The 21620-nt window shown below is 39.3% G+C and overlaps 1 protein-coding gene across 1 annotated transcript; it reads right to left on the reverse strand.

Moving 5' to 3' along the window:
• Positions 1 to 307: 307 nt before the first annotated feature.
• LOC136746927 (FH2 domain-containing protein 1) lies at positions 308 to 20766 on the reverse strand. Its single transcript, XM_066699806.1, has 12 exons — positions 20601 to 20766; positions 14746 to 15305; positions 6657 to 6718; positions 5147 to 5249; positions 4859 to 4944; positions 4562 to 4662; positions 3986 to 4056; positions 3551 to 3658; positions 3372 to 3442; positions 3039 to 3156; positions 2323 to 2487; positions 308 to 2214 (listed from the first exon to the last, which is right to left on the reverse strand). Exons 2-12 carry the CDS (start codon positions 15157 to 15159, stop codon positions 811 to 813), a joined length of 2703 nt encoding a protein of 900 aa, XP_066555903.1. The 5' UTR covers positions 15160 to 15305; positions 20601 to 20766; the 3' UTR covers positions 308 to 810.
• Positions 20767 to 21620: the final 854 nt, after the last annotated feature.

Below are 21620 nucleotides of genomic sequence, written 5' to 3' on the forward strand. Positions count from 1 at the left end.
AAAGGGGATCGCCCTAATCACTTTACAGTATATTTTTAGATGGCATACAAAGTTGAGAAAAATAATATTTCACACAATAAGGAACCAGATATTCCTTGTCATAAAAATAAAATTTTGACCATCATTAGCAGTCATTTTGCAGGAATGATCTTATTAACACTAGTACTGTATCCAATGAACAATTGCACCAACCTTTCATTCATACAAAACAAAAAGGAGGACTAAAAAGGAAGACAAAACCAAGAGTCAGATAGAATTTGAAGGAAATCCTTATCAGTTTAATTGGATTAATAAACCAAAGCCAAAGTTAATGGTTTAATACCATATTTTATTTATTTGTATATTGTATAAAATTCATTTGATTTGGGGTTAGCGGAGAACACGTGGCCTTCATTTTGTCTTTAAGCATTTCCATCTTACATGTTCTTTCATGTTTTGTCCATTTATAAATATTATCTCCAGCTGCTGAGAAGGTTCTCAATGCTATATTGTTGGACTCCAAGTGGAGGCAGACTAACTCATTATTTTTAACATCCATAACACAAGTGAGTTTTATGAGGAAAGTAAGTTGACATGCACTTTGTTATAATTTAATGGGCATTTTCAAAAAGATTACTCAGCAAGTCAACATTTTCCTTCAGTTCATCAATGTTAATGTGGATGGATTCCCAAAATGCTGAGGTATGTAATAATTTAAGATTTCTCACTGTGAACTGTCTGCTAGGCATCTGTCTGAAATCAAGTTTCCATGGCCAAGTTTCCATTTCATTATCACTACCCCAAATCTAGATTTTAAAAACCATTTTGGCATTATTTGGCATTAAACAAGTCCGTGCTCTCGGAGTCCAGCTGCTTATTAGAGGGCTTGCTTGTCTTCTCATTAAAACGTCTGAAGAAGGAGAAGATAGTGGAACTCTCTGGACGCCCTGATTCAGCTGGCTTTGGCGAGTTCTCCATCGCCTTCTGGCTGAACTTTCTTTGGAGGAAATCACCCAGTCTGAAGCTAGGAGAAGACTCTATTGCGTCTCGCTCCTTTTCCTGATCACCCTGCGCTTTCCGTGACTTGAAAAACCCTGTTCGTTTTCCTGAAGGCAAGGAAGTCTCCTCCTTCCGTGAAACGGAAGGCAATCTCTCTTTTGGTGTCATTACTGGACTGCAGTGGTTTGCAGCCATTATCCGTCTTTGTGATGGACTTTTAATTTTTGAGTCCGTAGAAGTCATTTCACGGTGCTGATTTGCAATCACCTCCTCCAGCTTCTCGGAGAACTGCCAGCAATCAGCAGATTTCATCTTCCCTATGTGGCTTAGCATTGGGGTTGGAGTTCTGATGAAATTGTCAGGGAAAAAAAAGATGTTGTCCTCTCTATTACCAGTGGGAGTTGTGGGCAAAGCAGTGAGCGTGTGGCGGCGAGTTATGCTGCTGGAATTTTTTCCAGGAGTAAAATGGCTAGCAGGAGGGCTGAGAATAGTCCTTGGTGTGAGGTCTTCTGACTGCTCAGGCACAGCTTTGTGTCTGTCCTCACGGTGGTCCCGAAGGCAGGGAGAAGTGGAGGTTCCATTGGGTGACCTTGTGCCCAAATTCTCAAAAGACTGGTCTCCGGAGATTAAGCTCCCTCTGCTGTTTTGGTATTTGAGAACTTTGCGAGAAACTTCTCGCATGTGCTCTGCATTGTTCCCTTCCTCATCCCCTGTGCCACTGATGGAGTTTCGGTCCATGTCGCTGCTGGTGTTGCTCATTGCTGAGGGGGTACGACTTTGTCGGTTTTGTTCTTTTGACACGGGGACGCTGTTCATGTTCTCCAGTCCAGGACCAGATGGAATCCTCTCTCGTCCTGAACTCTGCTCCTTCCCAGTCTGGAGTGGACTCTCCTCTATTAGAGAGTTCTTAGCAGGGTCTTTGATTAAATCTTTTCCATTCTCATGCATCTCTACATCATTGATAGGATTTCTTAATCCTTCCTTGTCACAGGACTGGTTGTCATTTATATTTTCTGGGATGGTCACCTCTGGCAGACTTCCCCCATTGGGAGAGGGTGTCCCAAGTTTGCGGCGAGAGCTGCCGCGTATGAACCTCTGCAAGATGGACTCCAACGCCACCCCCTCCATGTCCTTGTCCCTGTGTGAACAGGTGGCTGTGGACTTGCGCTTGGATGCACTGTTCAGTCTTTCCCGCTGCCTTCTCTTCACCTCTACCAGCTCCCGGTCACGGTTTTCCTGGAGACACAGAAGCAGAAAGACAGCTCTCATAAAAGTCAGTCTTTGGAAAACACTTTTAAATCAAACCCAAAGTCAAGTAGTAGAACTGAATCTCCTTCAGGTTACCTGTATGGCACGCATGAACTTGTCACAGAACGAATGGAAGATTGAGCAGCACTCTTCCAATCTGAATTGGTTGGGATCCTCACAGAAATACTCAGCCACCGAGTGACTCACAGAGTTCAGAGCCTGAAGGGAGATCTCCACCTCTGCCAGCTGATCTTCTGCTTCCTGTAGTGGAATATTAGAAAAAAAACTGAAATTCTTGTTTGTTAAAGTTTCTATTTTGCATAATTTAGGAAATATTTATCAACACATGAAGCAGCAATTCATTTTACACTTCCATTTTTTGACCCAAAATTCAACCAGTTTGCACCTCTGGCAAGAATCCTACATATGCTCTGTTTTGAACACAAAATGGTTATTCTATCAAACAAACTTTTCTACATCAGCAACTAATTGCTCGGTCATTGAAGAGATATTACATAATATCCCACCTAACAGGACGATACTCACAGTTTACATTATTCCTATATGGTTAACAATCCACCTCACAGTCATTCAGAACAGATGTTCCCTGCAGTAGGTCAGTCAGATTTTTTTGTTTTTTTGCATCATCCCAAAGTATTTGCTCCTACAGTGTTTTTGCTAATTAACGTGCAAATCTTAATCTACATGCGAGTCATGAGAAATAACAGTGCAGCATTACCCTGCAAATTGGTATCTCAATGAGCAAGACCAAGGGAGAGAGAAAGATGAGGGAGACGGAGAGAGACAATCACCTTCAAGAAAGACTCCATCTGCTCCTGCAAATCCTTCTGATTTTTGGCATTTGCTTTTGAATCTGCCACTTGCTTTACTTCCTTATTAAACTCCATCTCCACTTCCTGTTTAAAAATCCTTCAAGGGCACAAAAAAAAAAACATTCCTAAGAAAATCTTCACAATCTAGGCCTGAATCCAGCCATGACTTCTCAATCTTTAAAATATGCCTAAAAGCAGGAAATAAGCCACTATAGCTACAGTTCCACAGCCCAAAAAAGGAATACATCAGCAATAGGTTTATATAATTCAGCAGTTCCCCCCAACCCCACACTACCAGATACCTTTCCTTACCTGGATGCTGGTCCAATGTGTTTTAGCTGATCAGGTAATTTCAGCAGGGACATGTCGATTTGCTGTGCTTGCTATAATGAAATAAGAGTAGACCAGAGAAAGTGAAGTACAATAATAGGGAGTAAATATAAGACCAAAAACAGAGAGAAAATGTATTTTGACCAGAATGTCAATCTTACCATAACTACATAGTGCATCAAATTCATGCCTGGTTTGTTTGCCTTCGTGTCTGCCAGCTTCAGCAGGGAGGTCATTCGAAACCCTACAGCACTACCAGCATAGCCCCCCTATACATGCACAAAGAGACAACGGAGAAAGGAGATTAAGAAACAGCCAAGCATGGAGGATACAGACTGCAAGCCTTAGGGTACGAAAGTGTGTATTTTGATGAAGTAATCCAGAGGTTACCACTCATCTTCTCTTTGTAGGAAAAGTGGTGTAGATGAGAGTCTCTTTCCATATCATGTCAGATACATTCCTGCATACAATTTGAAAGTGTCTAGATTTTGCATTTCTGAAAGGTAGCGTCTTAACAATGCAGTATAATGGGGCCATTTGATGCCACTATCTCTGGTATAGGAACCTGATCCCCCCCACACACTCTCTGGACTCACAGCGTTCATATAGTTGCCCATCTTCAGGACCAGTCGGATGACAGTGTGCAAGTCATTACAGTCCAGCAGCTCTGAGGAGAGAAGGGACTTCGTCAAGAGGAAAGATCAGGGATTCTCTCACAAAGCCACATTGCCCTGCTGCTCTGAAGGACACTTGAGATAAACCACAAAGCCTACCATAGCATGGATACGAGGTAAGCTTGGCATTCTGTAACTTGAATAGAGACCACAAAGTGGAGAAATAAGCCATGGAAATATGTATACAGACTGTCTGTGTTGCAAAAATCTAGTGTTCCTTACATTCTTTTAGCTTTGCTTTTTGGGTGGAAAAAAATCTCAGAGGAATGGAAAATACATCATTCTGTACAATAAAAGCACATGTAGGATTAATGATTAGAAATTAAACAAGGACATTACTTAAATGTTAAAAAAAGGTACAAAACGTTATGAGAAAGAAAAACCTCTAGGATAAATGATCTGTTTAATGGCTTAAGTTGGCTGAAAGTAAATGTAGAGTAGTGCAGTAGACAGTTACAAACATGGCTACTTACTATAACAGATGAAATAAGAATGTACCTTTTGCAGCATTGGTCATTACAGAAATTGACTGTTTCATGTTCTCTATGAAGGGGGAAAACTCCTCTTGCAGGACTAAACCCTGAAGCCGCTCTTTGTAGCTGAAGAGAAACAAAAGGCAAGATACATTTCACACTTAAACACATAAAACACAAAATGAGAAGCCAAAAAACATGCAACAGTGCAATAAGTATATTTTTCTACAGCTTTCATGTTCCATCATGAGCTATCCCATGGTTTGAGTGAACCTGGAGTTGGTCTGTGAGATTCATAGAAAAGAAAGATTGCCACACTCACCTGGGCACCTTCACTAACAGAACCATGAACAAATCTGCCTCCGAGAGCCATGCCAGGTCACCTTTGAATGCACGCAACTTCTTCACCTGAGAAGATATTAGGGACAAATTATATGCCGTCTCCAGCAAGTCTTCCCCAGTTGCATGGCCCTAATTCGGAACCCCCAGTCTTGTCTACAGTAAATGCATTTTGGCCACCAGCCTTGGAAAATGTGTACATTGTTCTGCCCTAGCAATCATAAACAAAACAGCCTGAGGTCAAAGATATGTGGATGACAGGTTGAACTACCTCTCCGTCCTCCGGCAGGAGTTTAACGAGCTCCTGCAGTTTCCCTGCTCCATATTTCTGCCCGCTGCCTTGGCTGATGTCTTCGACTATCTCCTGGACGGGCCTGCAGAGGGAGCACAATCACTGGTAACTACAGAGACACCGACAAAAAGGCTGCCATTGTCAAAACAGTAGAATGTGAACTTTACCCACTGGAGACGTATTCTCTAAAAACATAGAACATTACGTGCTTGGGAAAAGAGGAGACAAAAGACATGGAAAGTGTGGGAAGGGGTGTCTTCTACACAAGAGTAGAAGTAATGTTTACAAATAATATAATGTATTTATATTCTGGTAAACTATAAATGCCCTGAATGTTCTCCTGTGAAATAAATACAATTCCTACGTACACAGTATTATTTATTGCCCGAATTATTCAGCCAAGTAGCTCACCTTAAAAATAATGCAGTAACAATCAGTAACTGCACCAGTGATGAGTCACTGCCATTTGACACAGGAAGTGCCCATTAGAGGTATAACTCTATATTCCGGCTTACTCATCCACGCTGATCCCTTCCCAACAACATCATCCTAATTGCGACACTCTTCTCTGGATTGCTACTGTACTGAAAACCACAGATCCTATGACAAACACCTCTCTGGTGTCATCATTGGGCGTAAAATTCTCCGATACATCTCTGAAGACCTCACACTGATTGGTGAAAGATGAGCTTCAATCCCCCCTCAACAAGCCCACTGTGAAATGATACAGTTCACAAAGGCTGACCACTTATATTTGTGTGTGTGTGTGTGTGTGTATATATATCTCCCCCTTTAATTTCACTGCATTGTCCAGTATATTTGAGACAAAGCAAATGCATTTGTTGAAAATATAGTTGGGTGGAATGGAGTTCCTCTACCTTTTGCCAAGTTTGCGTCACTTGTCAGCCATAAAAGACATCAAAGGTAATCAAACACCAGACCTTCCAGTTCTGTTGCTACATTCTCTTTCATTATGAAAGTTTGGTCACCCTCAGCCAATCCTACACTTTAATAGCGGACTGTTCTAGAATTCTGCAGTGCAATAGAATGTGTGGGAAGCACCAGCCACCTTTGCCATAATGAACACTGTGGTCTAGTGAAGAAGTTCTCGTTGGTTCAATTAGCAGGTGGGGGGGGTCTACATTTTGTTTGAATTAATAAAGTTAAAGAATGTACATTTTATCATATGCCAGTGAAAGGGAGTTAAAGATTTAAGGTACATGTATGACTCATTACCAAGCAAAACAAAGAAATAAAGGAAATATGGACAAGCCACATTCACATCTTAGTTGCACAACTGGCTATTTGGGTAACTCCTAGCAGAATTACCTGTTCAGTAGTTCCGTCATATTGCAGTTAAACATGGCTTGTTTGTACATGTTTAGACCGTGGAGACCTTACAGAGGGAAACAGCATCTGGGGACATGGCAGACACACACTGTACTGAGCATGCCCAGACCCACCCTAAGCAACACCCCCAGTTGCTCACCTTCTGAACTGCTTCAGGAAGATTCCAATGTTCATGCTCTTCTTCGAGTTAAGGATTGAAACCTGAGGGAACACGTTTAAAAAAGGGAAGGGGAAAAGACGAAAGTATTTAAATATTTAAATACCTGACAAATAAATACTTGATGCCATGTCACATAACAAATTAACCCTATTCTGGCAATGTTCCACATTCATGCAGTCAATGAAAGTGAAAAAAATGTAAACATTGCTCAGATCCTTCTTCAAAACATTATTTTCTAAATATGCCATTTTAAATGACAAAATGTCAGACTCTTTGGTCATTTCAAGCAAGGTCTGGGTGTTTCTCCATATAGAGAACATTTGTTTTTAAATCTAATATTGAGGTAAATTGGCAAACTTCTCCACAATACAGGTATTAATAGTGGAAGTCAACTAGAACGGGCCCATTTAATAGAGATTAAATCACTTCCCTGAAATTAAATATTCTATTCTATAAGGAAATTCCAGACAAGGAAACTGAATTGTTGTTTATAGTTGGAACAGTGCCAAAACTTGTCACAAAGTTCTAAGTCTTTTTATATAGCCTAATTATTTTGATGGTTTACAGAATTGAGTGCAGGCCACACTGTTCTGTATGATTTATCATCATTAAACCAACAAATTAATATACATACAGATAGTGCCTACATATACAGTAGAAAATCTACAATCCCCTTTTGTTACCTTATAGCCTGGAATTAGAAGAAAATTTAAAATAAAAACTGAAATAGCTTGGTTGGATAAGTGTCCACCCCCTTATAACAGCGATCCTAAACTATCTCAGGTGTAAGAAACCAGCTTCAAAATCACACACCAAGTTAAGTGGCCTCCATCTGTGTTAAATTGTATTGATTAACATGATTTCAGGATAAATACAGCAGTTTCCTCTACTGGGTGGTATATTCCAAATACTCAACTATAAACACCAAGGAACTGTTGAAAGAACTCCAGGACAAAGTTGTTAAAAGGCACAGATCGTGGGATGGGTTTAAAAACTAGGCCTTTAAAATCCATTGGAGCGTGGTCAAAATGGTGGTGCCAAACACCTACTTCTCAATCAAGACCCTGCCTAGACCAGGCTGTCCGTTCAAACTGGATGACCAAGCAAGTAGACTGATCAAAGAGGCTTCCAAGAGACCAATGGCAACTTTGCAAGTGTGTGCATGTGACAAAAATATCCCAAGCACTCCACAAAACTGGCCTGTACTGTACTCAAGAAAGCTCACCTTGAATCCTGTGAGAAGTATACAAAAAAGAAAAAAAAAAACTCAGGAGATTGTGTAGGCAAAACTTTTTGGCATAAAAGCAAAGTGTTGTTTAATGCAAACCCAACACAGAACACCATCCCTACTGTGAAACATGGTGGTGGCAGTATCATTTTATGGGGATGTTTCTCATCAGCAGGGACTGGGGTACTTGTCAGGATAGAAGGGGAAATGAATGGAGCAAAGTACAGAAAGATCTTGAAGAAAACATGCTGCCCTCTGCAAGAAAGCTGAAACTGGGACAGAAGATCTCCTTTGAGCATGATGACCCAAAACACACAGTCAAATCTAAACTTCAGTGGCTGAGGAAGAAAAGGGTAAATGGTGCTTGAGTGTCCCAGTCCACTCAGAGAGCCATGACTGAAATCTCATCGAAACTTTGTGGCATCACTTGAAGATTGCCATCCATCAATGCTCCCCAAGGAACTTGACAGTTTTGTAAAGAAAAATGGTCAAATATTGCCATACCTAGGTGTGCAAAGCTGGTAGAGAACTACCCCAACAGACTCACAGGATTCAAGGAGGTGTAAACTTATTGTAGGCTCTGAATATACACTCACCTAAAGGATTATTAGGAACACCATACTAATACTGTGTTTGACCCCCTTTCGCCTTCAGAACTGCCTTAATTCTACATGGCATTGATTCAACAAGGTGCTGAAAGCATTCTTTAGAAATGTTGGCCCATATTGATAGGATAGCATCTTGCAGTTGATGGAGATTTGTGGGATGCACATCCAGGGCACAAAGCTCCCGTTCCACCACATCCCAAAGATGCTCTATTGGGTTGAGATCTGGTGACTGTGGGGGCCAGTTTAGTACAGTGAACTCATTGTCATGTTCAAGAAACCAATTTGAAATGATTCGACCTTTGTGACATGGTGCATTATCCTGCTGAAAGTAGCCATCAGAGGATGGGTACATGGTGGTCATAAAGGGATGGACATGGTCAGAAACAATGCTCAGGTAGGCCGTGGCATTTAAACGATGCCCAATTGGCACTAAGGGGCCTAAAGTGTGCCAAGAAAACATCCCCCACACCATTACACCACCACCACCAGCCTGCACAGTGGTAACAAGGCATGATGGATCCATGTTCTCATTCTGTTTACGCCAAATTCTGACTCTACCATCTGAATGTCTCAACAGAAATCGAGACTCATCAGACCAGGCAACATTTTTCCAGTCTTCAACTGTCCAATTTTGGTGAGCTTGTGCAAATCGTAGCCTCTTTTTCCTATTTGTAGTGGAGATGAGTGGTACCCGGTGGGGTCTTCTGCTGTTGTAGCCCATCCGCCTCAAGGTTGTACGTGTTGTGGCTTCACAAATGCTTTGCTGCATACCTCGGTTGTAACGAGTGGTTATTTCAGTCAAAGTTGCTCTTCTATCAGCTTGAATCTGTCGGCCCATTCTCCTCTGACCTCTAGCATCAACAAGGCATTTTCGCCCACAGGACTGCCGCATACTGGATGTTTTTCCCTTTTCACACCATTCTTTGTAAACCCTAGAAATGGTTGTGCGTGAAAATCCCAGTAACTGAGCAGATTGTGAAATACTCAGACCGGCCCGTCTGGCACCAACAACCATGCCACGCTCAAAATTGCTTAAATCACCTTTCTTTCCCATTCAGACATTCAGTTTGGAGTTCAGGAGATTGTCTTGACCAGGACCACACCCCTAGATGCATTGAAGCAACTTCCATGTGATTGGTTGGTTAGATAATTGCATTAATGAGAAATTGAACAGGTGTTCCTAATAATTCTTTAGGTGCGTGTAGTATACATATACAGCTTCATATGTATGACAGGGATCACATGTCCCTCGACTACCACGTTTTCAAAGGGTCTGGATTGTTTTGTAAAGCAGGAGCATATACAGGTTGGGGCCTGGGAGTTTGGAGTTCAATTCCCAACACATGGCTTCCCATGTAACATTACTATACATGTATACATATAGATTGTTTTCTTCTGGAATACTATAGATATAACCGAATAATTTTCCATTGTGGGATTTTAGTGGCTAGATTCATTGAATCGATTTATTTATTTTGATGTGTTGATCTCAGCTAGACTCAATTTCTTTTTGCCGATGATTAGAATCTGTGCTCCTTTTGCATCATTCTGATATGGTTCCTTTTGAAGTATTTGCAGAGATAATGTCCCATTTTCTTATGAAAATGTGGACTTGTGGACTAGTCTCGGTCCACTGCATAAAATAAAGTTCTTCATAGTCCTGCTGAGTAAATTGATCTGAGGTTTCACACTGGACTTCTTCCAAGTATGATGTGAATGTCTCATTGTTCAAAGGAACATTTGGTGTCATATAGAATTAGAACATTTTGTTCAACAAAAAAAACTAAAATTAAATACAAAAACAAAATCAAAGTTAACACTTGAATCAACGTAACCAGCCCTTTGACTAAAATCTCCTGTCAGGGTGTTACTTTATAATCTGGTTACATTATATTCCTCCAGGCTAATGAAAACTGGAATTAGTAAAATATAAATAATACTTTGAGATACAGACATTGTTTTAATCACTATATTTGTCACAAGATGTCTTCAGCTTTATTTTGGTGAGGGAACACTTCAAAAAGGTTAACTCATTGAAGCATTATAATTAAGACTTGCAAAGGTGCCTTGGAATGGAAACACATACTTAAATGTAAACTTTTGTGGAAGTGAACTAAAGTTATTTTGAACCACAAACATGAAAACCATACTGTTCATAACTAATATACATGTAAATGTTAGAAGACATTTTGCAGTAATAATTGTAGACAAACTACTGTCAGAGCCAGGCTCCGGCTACAACTAAGAAATAATATAATGAAATGCATTATTCATACTATATTCTGTTTGCCTATTCCGTGACCCCTTTCAAAGCCAGTTAAAAATATTCATACTCAGGATTTCATTTTCTTTAATTTTAATTGCTGAAAAAAAAAAAAAAAAAAAGTCATATAAGGGTGTGGACAACTATATACTGTCTATAAACTCAGGCCATTGCTGGCAACACTAGGCCATTTCTCGCTTGAGGGAATTCCAGTACTTCCCATTAAAAATAATCTAACCGATTATTTTAACAAATCAATAGGGAAAGCCAATATGACAAGAAAAGTTTCCAAAATGTCCTTCCTACTCCACCTGTTTCCTGAATACATTATATTCAGGAAACAGCAGGATAATAGGGTGTCATTTTAACCGACTTATTTAGGACTGATAAGAATTAGAACCGGGGAAAATGTAGGGCTATATGAAATCTGCATTGTGGAGAACATGGATGGAATCGTGAAATTCAGGCACTCAAACACATTATAACAAACACATTAAGTCAGTTTAAAGAACATGACCCGTAAAAAAATATATTTAAAAAAAACTGTAGAAAAGTGCTGCCTGCCTCTTGTGCCGCTTCATTCTCGCTACTGCAGCTCTGGTATTGATTGAGTGAAAACAACAACCAATTACTCGGTAGGACAAGAATCAACATTTTCATCCTGTACAGTCATACAATACATATGTTTGTGTATCAAGTAAAGAAAGGACACACAACATGTGACCAAATAACTCATATTAAATCATATTTAATTATGAGTACAGTTTTTTTTTTACTTTATAACTTGACACTCACAAATTGAATTTGATGCCACCACAGACTGTTGAAACAGATTGTTGTAATTGGACATACCAAACAAATCTGCATTTCTTGGTAAAGCACTTCACGACTTCCACAGCATGTGAAAAGCTGTTGGGGTGAAGTGAGCCCCAATCACAGAATTATCTGATGATCGGAGAAAATCCTTTTTAATAAAAAAAAAAAAAATTGTAACTTTAATAACTGCCTTATTTATGGGATCTTTTGTGTTCCACTTGTGACGTCAATGCCTAACTCTTCCCGATTGTTGTTTCTTGGCAGTGCAGCAAAAAAGTTTCAAATTAGGGCTGGGCGATATGACAAAAATAATATATCGATATTTTTAGAAGTTTGGGCGAAACACGATATATATCTCGAGGTTTCTTGGTTTTATCCAATCATGCCACAAAATAAGACCAAAGACACTCAAACTACACGTATTTAATTAATCCTCCAATAAGCAAAACTAACAAATACTACATGCAGGCTGTCATGGTCAATATATGAAGAATGCAACACATTACAGGGCAAGTGTTGTGTGATCACTATTACGTGTGTTATGTTGTTATGGGATTATATATACACACACAAGTTTAAAAATAGTTGGCGTTAAAATAGTTTTAATAAATCTGAAATGCGGGGTGCCTTATCCCAGGAATTTTATATAGAACAATTATCCGGTTAAGCAAGGATGGACAGCAGCTCCCGTCTAAAAAGTCCATATTCACCGATGTCTCAAATTATTTATTAGAGAAAAAGTGAACATCATAATGCTTACGCGTTTCGACTTATCTTCCTCAGAGCACATATATACATATACACAGTATGATTTACTGTCGCATAACCACAATAACACAAGTAATAGTGATCACGCAGCACATGCGCTATAAAAGGTACAGATTCAGGTAGATTTAGCACAGCCGGGTTTATAGTGGCGCATTAACATCTGCTAGACAGAGACATTTCTTTCTGACTGTCGCGTCTCGATTCTGCTTACCGGTACAGCACGTGTTAATACAAAATAGTTATAATAGTAATAATAATAATACAACTGTTGAACCACTTCACTATCTTAATAAAAAGAAAATGATACTTTCTGCATATGTGCATTGCTTTCCAATTCATTAAAATGCAAACAAACGTTTATTAATTTTATACAATTGATATCAGTCTAAATTAGCGGGGGTGGGGGTGCTGCTTGCAGATCGAGTTCAGCCCGGCGACGAGAGCGGGGCGGCCCGTGTGCGCTTGCGCATTAAAGTGTCTCTTGGTTGTGCTGGTTATTGTGTATCAGGTCTCTCTCCTCACGTCTGTCTGCGTTTCTGATGCTCATTTCTTGCCGCATCCGACACGTGTGGAAGAACCGGAAAGAACTCAAAGCGTCCAAATGACGAAAAATACTGCCTCGATATAAACGATATAGCAGAATATGAAACGATAGACGTTTTTCTATCGTCATACGATATATATCGTCATATGGCACAGCCCTATTTCAAATGCAATTGTCTTATATTTATAGTGCAAAATAATGCATTAGCCTATACATTAGAAAGGTATTATAAAGTAGTTTATGGATAGTTAGTCTTTTAAAAAATACGAGGGTTTTAAAATATTGTTCTGTGGGGAAATGAGGTCCATCTGCTTTATGTTTCTCGGTTTCCCGCAGCTATGTGAATAAAAATGGATGCTTTGAACGTCGAAAAAAAAAAAGTTTGCACTATATTTAACTTATAAATCCGAAATCAGGAAAAATTAAATCTAAAATTAATTTAAAAAGAATAAAATGGATTTCATATAGCCCTAAACATTTTTGGGTGGAATCCAATGTGTTTCAGTCCCCTGCGCCCCACCCCAACGCGTACTTTTAAATGTTCAGTTAACAGTTATAGTTCTGTTCCACACATTCTTCCACAAGCTCCGAGCAAGACTAGACCTGCTTGTGATACTCTTCCACTGCGATTATGCAATTTAAAAATACTCAAGAATGCAAAATGCATTACAAAACAAATTGTACGAACAAAACAAAAACAATTGACCTGACCATTTTAGAGCACAGCATTCCTCATAAGCACAAGATACATTTAGTCAGGCACAATAATGTGTGGAAGAAACAAAATAATGCTTAATGCATTTTTTTTCTTCTGATTTGAAACTATAATATATATATATATATATATATATATATATATATATATATATATATATATATATATATATAAAGACAGTAGAGTTTTACTCAGACAGTCCAGGTTTTTGCTTAAACAAATCTTGCAATTATTTAGACACTTATTTTTCCTAATTATACTTCATTCTTTTGATAAAAATAAATCCAATAAAAGAAAACAGGTAAGTTAGACTTTGATTAAGAAAATATATATTAAATATTGGTTTGTTTTACAAATGCTAGATTATATTTCACTCACAAATACTATGCTTGCTATATAACAAATACTTACACAAAACCAACCCAATATGGAAACAGCAGTAGGAACTGCAGCGCAATATTTTTTTACAAAATAACATACAGAACATACAGCATGTGGCTTCAAAAGGTGAAATAGCAATGAGTCAGCCAATTTTTACTTTATTGCACACAAATTCAATTAATCACAAGCATTTATTTGGAAAGGAAAATGAGAATGAACACGCCGGGCTCTCCATGGCAACCTGGTATTATGTTTATGCTGAAGAGCATCGATTTGCTGGCTCTCCTTCTGGCATTTTCCTACAGGTTTTTTGATTGGATTTCTATTGTTATAAAGCCCTGTGAACAATCCTTGGTTATACAGATGGATTTCTGGGAGTTCATACTGACATCTAGAGTGAAACTTAAATGAGCAAAACAAACTATAGCTCAGTTCAATTAGTCTAAGATGTCCCAAATTGTATGTCCCCATACTCTTCAAAAAGTGTGCCTGTATACCATATTTGGGTATCACTCTCCTATTGAGCCGCATTGCTTTAGAGAACCTACAGGCAGCACACCGTATCCTTGCATATAGGGTACAGGAAGTGTGCATGTTCCAAACGCAGAATAACTTGAAAGCAAATTTGGGTTCAGAAGTGAAATTCTCTTCAAGTAAAAAATTTTTTCATCACAAGCCTTCTAATCACACTATTCAAACTAAAAATCTTTTTCCATTGAAACCCAGTCCACTGAGGCCTACTCACCATTTCAGAGCCTTGGCTAGAGGCTGGCAGTCCCCGCAGACTCTTCCTGGAATTGGCATTGGCCCTCAGTGGCACCTGCTCATCCTGGCTGAAGAGCTCATCCATGCACTTGGTGTCCAGCTTAAAGTCATCTCGCGTCTCCTCCTTGGTCCAGATGTTGCGTTTCCCCACTACATTGTGTTTGGGGATCGCATCCCAGTTGAAGCTGCGCATTTTTGACCGTCGGTTCTGGCTTCTGGTGAAGGGCCCACCACCGGGGGGAGGGGGGGGCGGTGGTGGGGGAGCCAGGGGGGGCGGCGGAGGTGGAGGTGGAGGAGGAGGAGGAGGAGGAGGAGGAGGAGGAGGTGGTGGGGGAGGGGGCGGGGGTCCGGAGGCTGCATACTCGGTGGTCACCATGGCAACACCGCCATCCATCAGTATCTTAAGACACTTTGTAGGTCTGTGGATGGGGGGGTGGAGTATAAGGTAGAGGGTAAAGGAGCAGGAATATACACAAACCAATCTAGTAGAAGATTACTCCAAAAAGACCACACTTTCCAAGGGTGACGGTAGAGAAAAACCTGTAAAGAGACAAAAATAAATAAATACAGATTGTTCAATTTGTATTTGTGGACACAGTACATAGGTGCTTACAAATGTTAAATGCATAGAACTTATTCAAAACCAAGGACAAATTAAATGCTTATAGTGTGCAAACATTTGCATAAATGTTACATTTGAATTATAGCATGAGTGTCACAATGGCAGTGGAAGGGCCAAGGTTCAAACTTCCAACACAATCTTTGGGATTCTCTGGCGACAACCAGCATTGAATTTTAAGTAATTAGACAAATAGAAGGTTATGGTGTTCTGTGAATAAGAATTAAAACAAGTCTATACTGCTTCATGGTGATGAGCCACAGGCTGCCATCTTAAAATCTGCCAGTTTCAAATAGGAGGGAGGTGGGCTGTTATACTCCAGAGAGTCCCACGGTTATGTGCTTGCAGTCTATACAGCTCAATAGGGATGGAGAAAAAGTTAAAGGCCACTGAGTCAGTAAGGTAGTTTTGCATATTTAAACTGGAGTATCAGACTGCTTTTTTAACCTTTCAGCAAGCTGGTACACAGAGGAATAGATTTCATCATAGGAGCAGAAACTCTATGTAGTCAATGCCCTTACCTTGCCATGTTTAATTCTATAATTGTATTCACTGTATTGGACTGACCCTATTAACTTTGTTTTTTGCAAAATGAAAATAGTGTGGTCAGACATCACTTCACAGATAAGGAATAGCTCCTTATCCACTAGTATGAGCCAATGTTGGACTGTTCAGGAACCTGGCTAAGCTCAATGTGTTCTTTAAAAGGTTACAGTGCACCCTTTACCCGCAGCTGATCTGATACAGTTAACCTCACACTGATGTGACTCAAATGTTATAATATCATCCCTTTGTGAATCCCTAATATACAGCCATTGTGTCACAGTATTGAAACAATCTCCTCCTTTTATTATAAAAGTTTTACACCATTATTCTGTCACATTTTCATTGGTTTGTTTTCTGTCACTTGCCAATCTACAGCTGTGGTCAGCTACTATAAGAAAAACAAATCCAACCAAACCAATTAATGCTTCAGCCATTTTAAGGGGAAAAGAAGCAAACCTACAAAATCGATCCTGGGAACAGAATTATAGGTCATCACGAAACAAACTTGAGGCCAGACTGCTTCTGTCATTACAATATGTAATTACATACCCTAAAAATGTAATTACTCTAAGCCTTTCATATTTTGGTAAAATTAACAAAATTAACATGGTGTTACCATTTTGCAAAGCATGAATGGTTTCTTTAAGACACAGGTGACAAGAGCCGAGAGCAGTTTACAAAATTGACATGGTTACAATCTCATTTTGGAACTATCAATATGAGTTTTGCCAGTAAAGCAACTTGACAATGAAACTCAGTGGATAATCACAAGGACCTTTGTTGAATTGTAACTTCTATGTGCTCAACAAGCATAGTCCAGCATTTAATTTGCTAATGCCGATATTGCTGCATCTTGGTGGGTCAGATGTCACAAAAGGCTTCAACCACATAAAGTAGAACAACAATAGGAGAATGCCTAGAGGTTAGCATCACTTCCTTTCAATTATGATTAATAGGTTTCAAATTGTAAGACGAAATTTGAACAGTAGGCCTACATCTATTGTAGCTATAGTTTACACAAATTTCCAATGTATAACGTAATGCAGTATGCAACATTCAACATTTTCTTCACTTAAATCACTCTACACCATGAATCTTTTACATTTTTAATGTGTCTGCATATCATTAAAATGCAATTGGTTCAATTATGCCCTTTTCCTTGAATAAGCCAGAACAGTTGTTCTCAAACCTGTCCTGGAGGAACACCTACCCTACTGGTTTTTGTTCCAAACTGAGCTCACAATTACTTAATTGAACCCTTAATTGAAGTACATTGATTATATTTGACTCTTTAAATGGTATAACTGATAAAAAGTTGTTTCCTTAATAAGATAATTTCCTTATACTATACTTAACTTAAAACCCCTACTGTTAAAAATAATGAAAAGGCTCTGATTTAGGAAATTATTACTTCAATTAAGGGTTCAATTAAGTAATTGAGCTCAGTTGGAACAATTCAGCAGGGTAGGTAGAACACAGAACACAGAACACATGTAGGATGACCACATATGTTAAAACTGAGATTACATTTGTTGCCTCTTAGTCACTCTGGACACCCATAACACCCAAAATCACTACAACCACTGGAGACTTCCAGAACTACAGGTCAAATTCCAGGTGAACTAGCGCAGTTGGGAGTAGCCCGCTGGCAAGGAGCGCGAGAGTAGCCTCCCCTAGTGTGCGCTCACCTTCAGCCTTCGATACACAAACACTAAACTCATATACTTTATTGAGATGTGCTGCAAATATAACAATTCAGAAACCACAATTAAAAACAGACCTATCCTACCACAGAAACCTGTTAAACCATGCACTGTGAGGCACAAATAAAAGCCCTATTTAACTGCTATGCAAATGTGTGGTTTGTGACAGTCTCGTGTTTGATGTTGCTTTGAATAATATATAGGAATAGGTCCTTTCTGTCCAGCTATCAACAGTTTCAACCCTGGCTTGAAAAAAATGAGAGAAACGAATTGTTTTGTTTCTGTAGTTACAAGACAGGCAACACGGTTGCAAACAATAAACTGCATTTTACATGACAATCGTTTGGCAACCTGGAGAAAAGTGGGTTGCCCTCTCCAGGTAAGAGGACAGTAGCTGCCCTTAGTGGAGGGGTTTAAGTATCTTGGGGTCTTCTTCACAAGCAATGGTCAGTGGGGGTAGGAGGTCCTCTGGTAGATGGGCAGGGCAACTACAGTGAGGTGGGCACTGTGAAGGTGAAGCGGGAGTTGAGTCCTTGCACAAAAACTCTGTCTACACCTTGATATGAATCCCCATTCTCTCCAACGGTCATGACTGAGCTACAGGTTATGACCAAAAAGGACAAGCAGAGTTTGCCAGGCTTATTCACCATCACCATGTTAGGAGCATGGCACCCTGTGAGAGCCTCAGAGTGGAGTCTATTTCTGTGGATCAAGCAGCCAGTTCAGGTGATGCGGTCACCTGGTAAGGATGTCCCCTGGGAGGCTTCCACTGGGAGATAGAACCTAAACATGTTGGAGGGATTAGGCCTCTCTCTCTCAGCTGGCCTGGGAACATCTGGGAATCCCCCAGGAGCAGCTGGAATCTATTACAGGGGAAAAGGCCATGACCCTCACCAGGAGAAGCCGACTGAAAATGGATAGATACTTTGGCTACAAAGTTTATGTGCATGGAATTTGTATCTATACGATTCTTTTTTTCTGCAGCAGTACTAAGAGACGTCTTCAACGTGCACTTTGAGGTTGGGTAATCCCATTAGATGACACTTAGCCAATATGTTCTGTTGTCAGATGTTCAGAAATATCTCATGGTAGTCTGGGATAACTTGGCAACTGGGTGGTACTCACTCAACATTATTTGCCAGCTTTCAATTCATGCAGAAAAAATTACACATCAACATGCATTTATATGCATCTTCATTTGGAAAGTGCTTAGAAATCCTAGGATTATTATTATAACTATGAGACCTGATCAAGTCTGAGCAAGCACTGTGGAAAGTAAGAGTGGAAGTTTGCTTGAAACAAAGGAGAAGTCTGAGACAAGTCTAAATAAGCTGTACACTCCCACGTCATGCATCCTGCCGGTGATCATGCTTTTCTGAGAAATATTTGAATATACAGCTAATTTGGATCAAGAACACGTTCACTGAACATTACAGAAAACTTGCATTTAAGGAGAAAGGTTCCTGCACCTGAGAAACTCTAAACTAAGTTATGGCCCTCACATTATCACAGTAGCTTCAACAGATCTTCCTTAAATCTCTCTCTGCTGCTAAAGGCATGCCAGATTCCAGCACTTCCACTGGATCTGGGTTGAGAGGGAATTTATCTACAACCAACGAGTGACATCACATACAGAGCAGCCTTGAGAACTTGCATACAACATGTAAACTGTCATCTTTTAAGTTTCACAACCAGATGTCAGAAATGAAAACAATCAACTCAGGCCAGTCACTTAGCTGGAATGTCACATGGTGCTTCAAAGAATAAAAAGTTGAGCTTCTACAAATTGTGAAGTAATAAAGAGAATAGCATCTTTAAATGTGGGCTTCCTTGCCTCTACATAGAATTCCGGGATTGAATATCAGATGCCTCTTTTGTTTGTTTGAATTAAAGGCCAGGTTCGCATTAAATGGTTGTTTGAGAAATCGGGTTTCTTTTGAGGTTTTCCGAGGTAACATCAGCACAGATGGTTTGACTCACATTTCCTATTCCTCTAATGCAGTTTTTTGCTTCTTCTCTGTGATGCAGTTCCCTATTTATGTAATCAATTGTGTGACCTATGCAAAAACATTTAAGCTTTAAAAGGCTGTCAGAGAAACAACACAAAAACATTTGTATACAGCAAAGTCAACTCTTAAATAACAACATCAGTCATAACCGTTTGGATGCCCTGCTATCCCTAATAGTACATGGGAATGTGATCCATTTAAAGAGATACTCACATTAAAAAAAAAGTACAAGTTATGAATATATGGTTGTGTGTGTGTATGAAAACGTAACAAAATACATTTGCAGTAGGTGTATAGGAGTCTACTGCTGAAATTTCTCAAATGGTTACTCATTGGGATACTCATTTCCATTTATATCAATAAGCACGTTTCTGTTACTGATAGTTTTGATAGGACTTTTATCAAGAGATGAAAGGAAATCCATGGCTCAGTGACCACCATATATCTTTCAACACTAACTGGACAATAAAGCTCCAAAAACAGCCCAGCCTTCCCATATGAAAAGAAACCTGTAGTTATACATCCACATGACTCATATCCATTTATTTCATTTCAATAAACAATGGAACAAATTTTAGGATGTTTTATTTAAAATACGTTAATGTTTCTACAGTTGGATTTATATTTCAAAAGAGAAGATAGTATACAATACATTCGGTTTAAAAAATATATATACAAAATATACAAACAACAACAGGAGACAAGATGTTCGTCGCGAAAAAGGATGGTAGGTAATGGAACTACAAATAACATTCTAACGTCATAAAAGACGCCTGATTACTTAATTACAATTTCTCTACATCTCTATATTGCGTATATACAACGAGTAGGTGAATACCTATACAAAAACGTGTTGTATATAGAGTATATAGAGAAGTTGAATACAGGCAAACAAAATCTGTTAGAAAACCTGTTCTGCCTTGACTGTGTGTGTGGATAAACAGAGGAATACACGTACCTGATGTAAAGATAACGATGTTCCAACGCCTTCAAATAAAATAAAATAAAATAAAATAAAATAAAATACACACTGCTCCGCTTTTAAATACACTCCATTATCACCCGACGCTGCTCTCACATCCAACAGTTGCTGTAAAATCCACTTCTTTCCAAAGCGCAGCTGCCGAGTCGGACACACCTCACCTGTGCTACACGCCCCGCGTTAACCCCTGCCCTCCCGACACCGGCAGCATTTCCCTTCAGACACGCTTGTGCTCTCATCTGCATTACCATCAGCAGCATAATCTGGGTCTTCACTATTTTACACACTACTTTAGAAGGACAATGTATCCAAAGCATTAGAAGACCAAAGTTTGCTTGGTTTTGGACTCATTTACTCATCTTCCCCTAACCAGCTACCTGTGTGTAACTTAATGTCAGTGTATGTGTCTAGTTAGTTTAACATTCAGGGTATTTGCATTCTGGTTTAAAGATAATGAAGGGAGAAGTAAGTCGGATTTTGCTGTTTAGGGAATCTTTCCACATAACAGTTCAATACTCAATGTAGGTATATATTGATCACAATTCCTTTCTAATAAAATTATATAATTTTTGTCACCTTATGTGTCTCAGCCTCCAGGTGTTTCTCACATATAGCCTAGCCAGAATTTAGTTTGATTTCCAGTCATTTAAGGATGGATTAACTAATTGTTCGCGCAAAATTATCAATTATGCCAAGCAGTGACCAAGACCTCTTTGTAAGAAATGGAAGCTAAGTACTATGCATGAAAAGGGTTCTTTCGGAAAGCATCTTTTAAAATAATAATAATAATAATAATAATAATAATAATAATAATAATAATAATAATAATAAAAGGCATCCAAGAAACCAGGGTGTGCTGAAGTTTAAAGGGGTGGATGATTTCAGAAGAGAAACCTTGCTGCAACTTGACATCTGGCAGAAATTATGCAATACACAGTCAAAAATGGTGACTAGATTAGTACACTTCATACAGAAGGCAGGGAAGGGTGTAGATAA

The sequence above is a fragment of the Amia ocellicauda genome, chromosome 3, assembly GCF_036373705.1.
Source record: "Amia ocellicauda isolate fAmiCal2 chromosome 3, fAmiCal2.hap1, whole genome shotgun sequence".
NCBI lineage: Eukaryota > Metazoa > Chordata > Actinopteri > Amiiformes > Amiidae > Amia > Amia ocellicauda.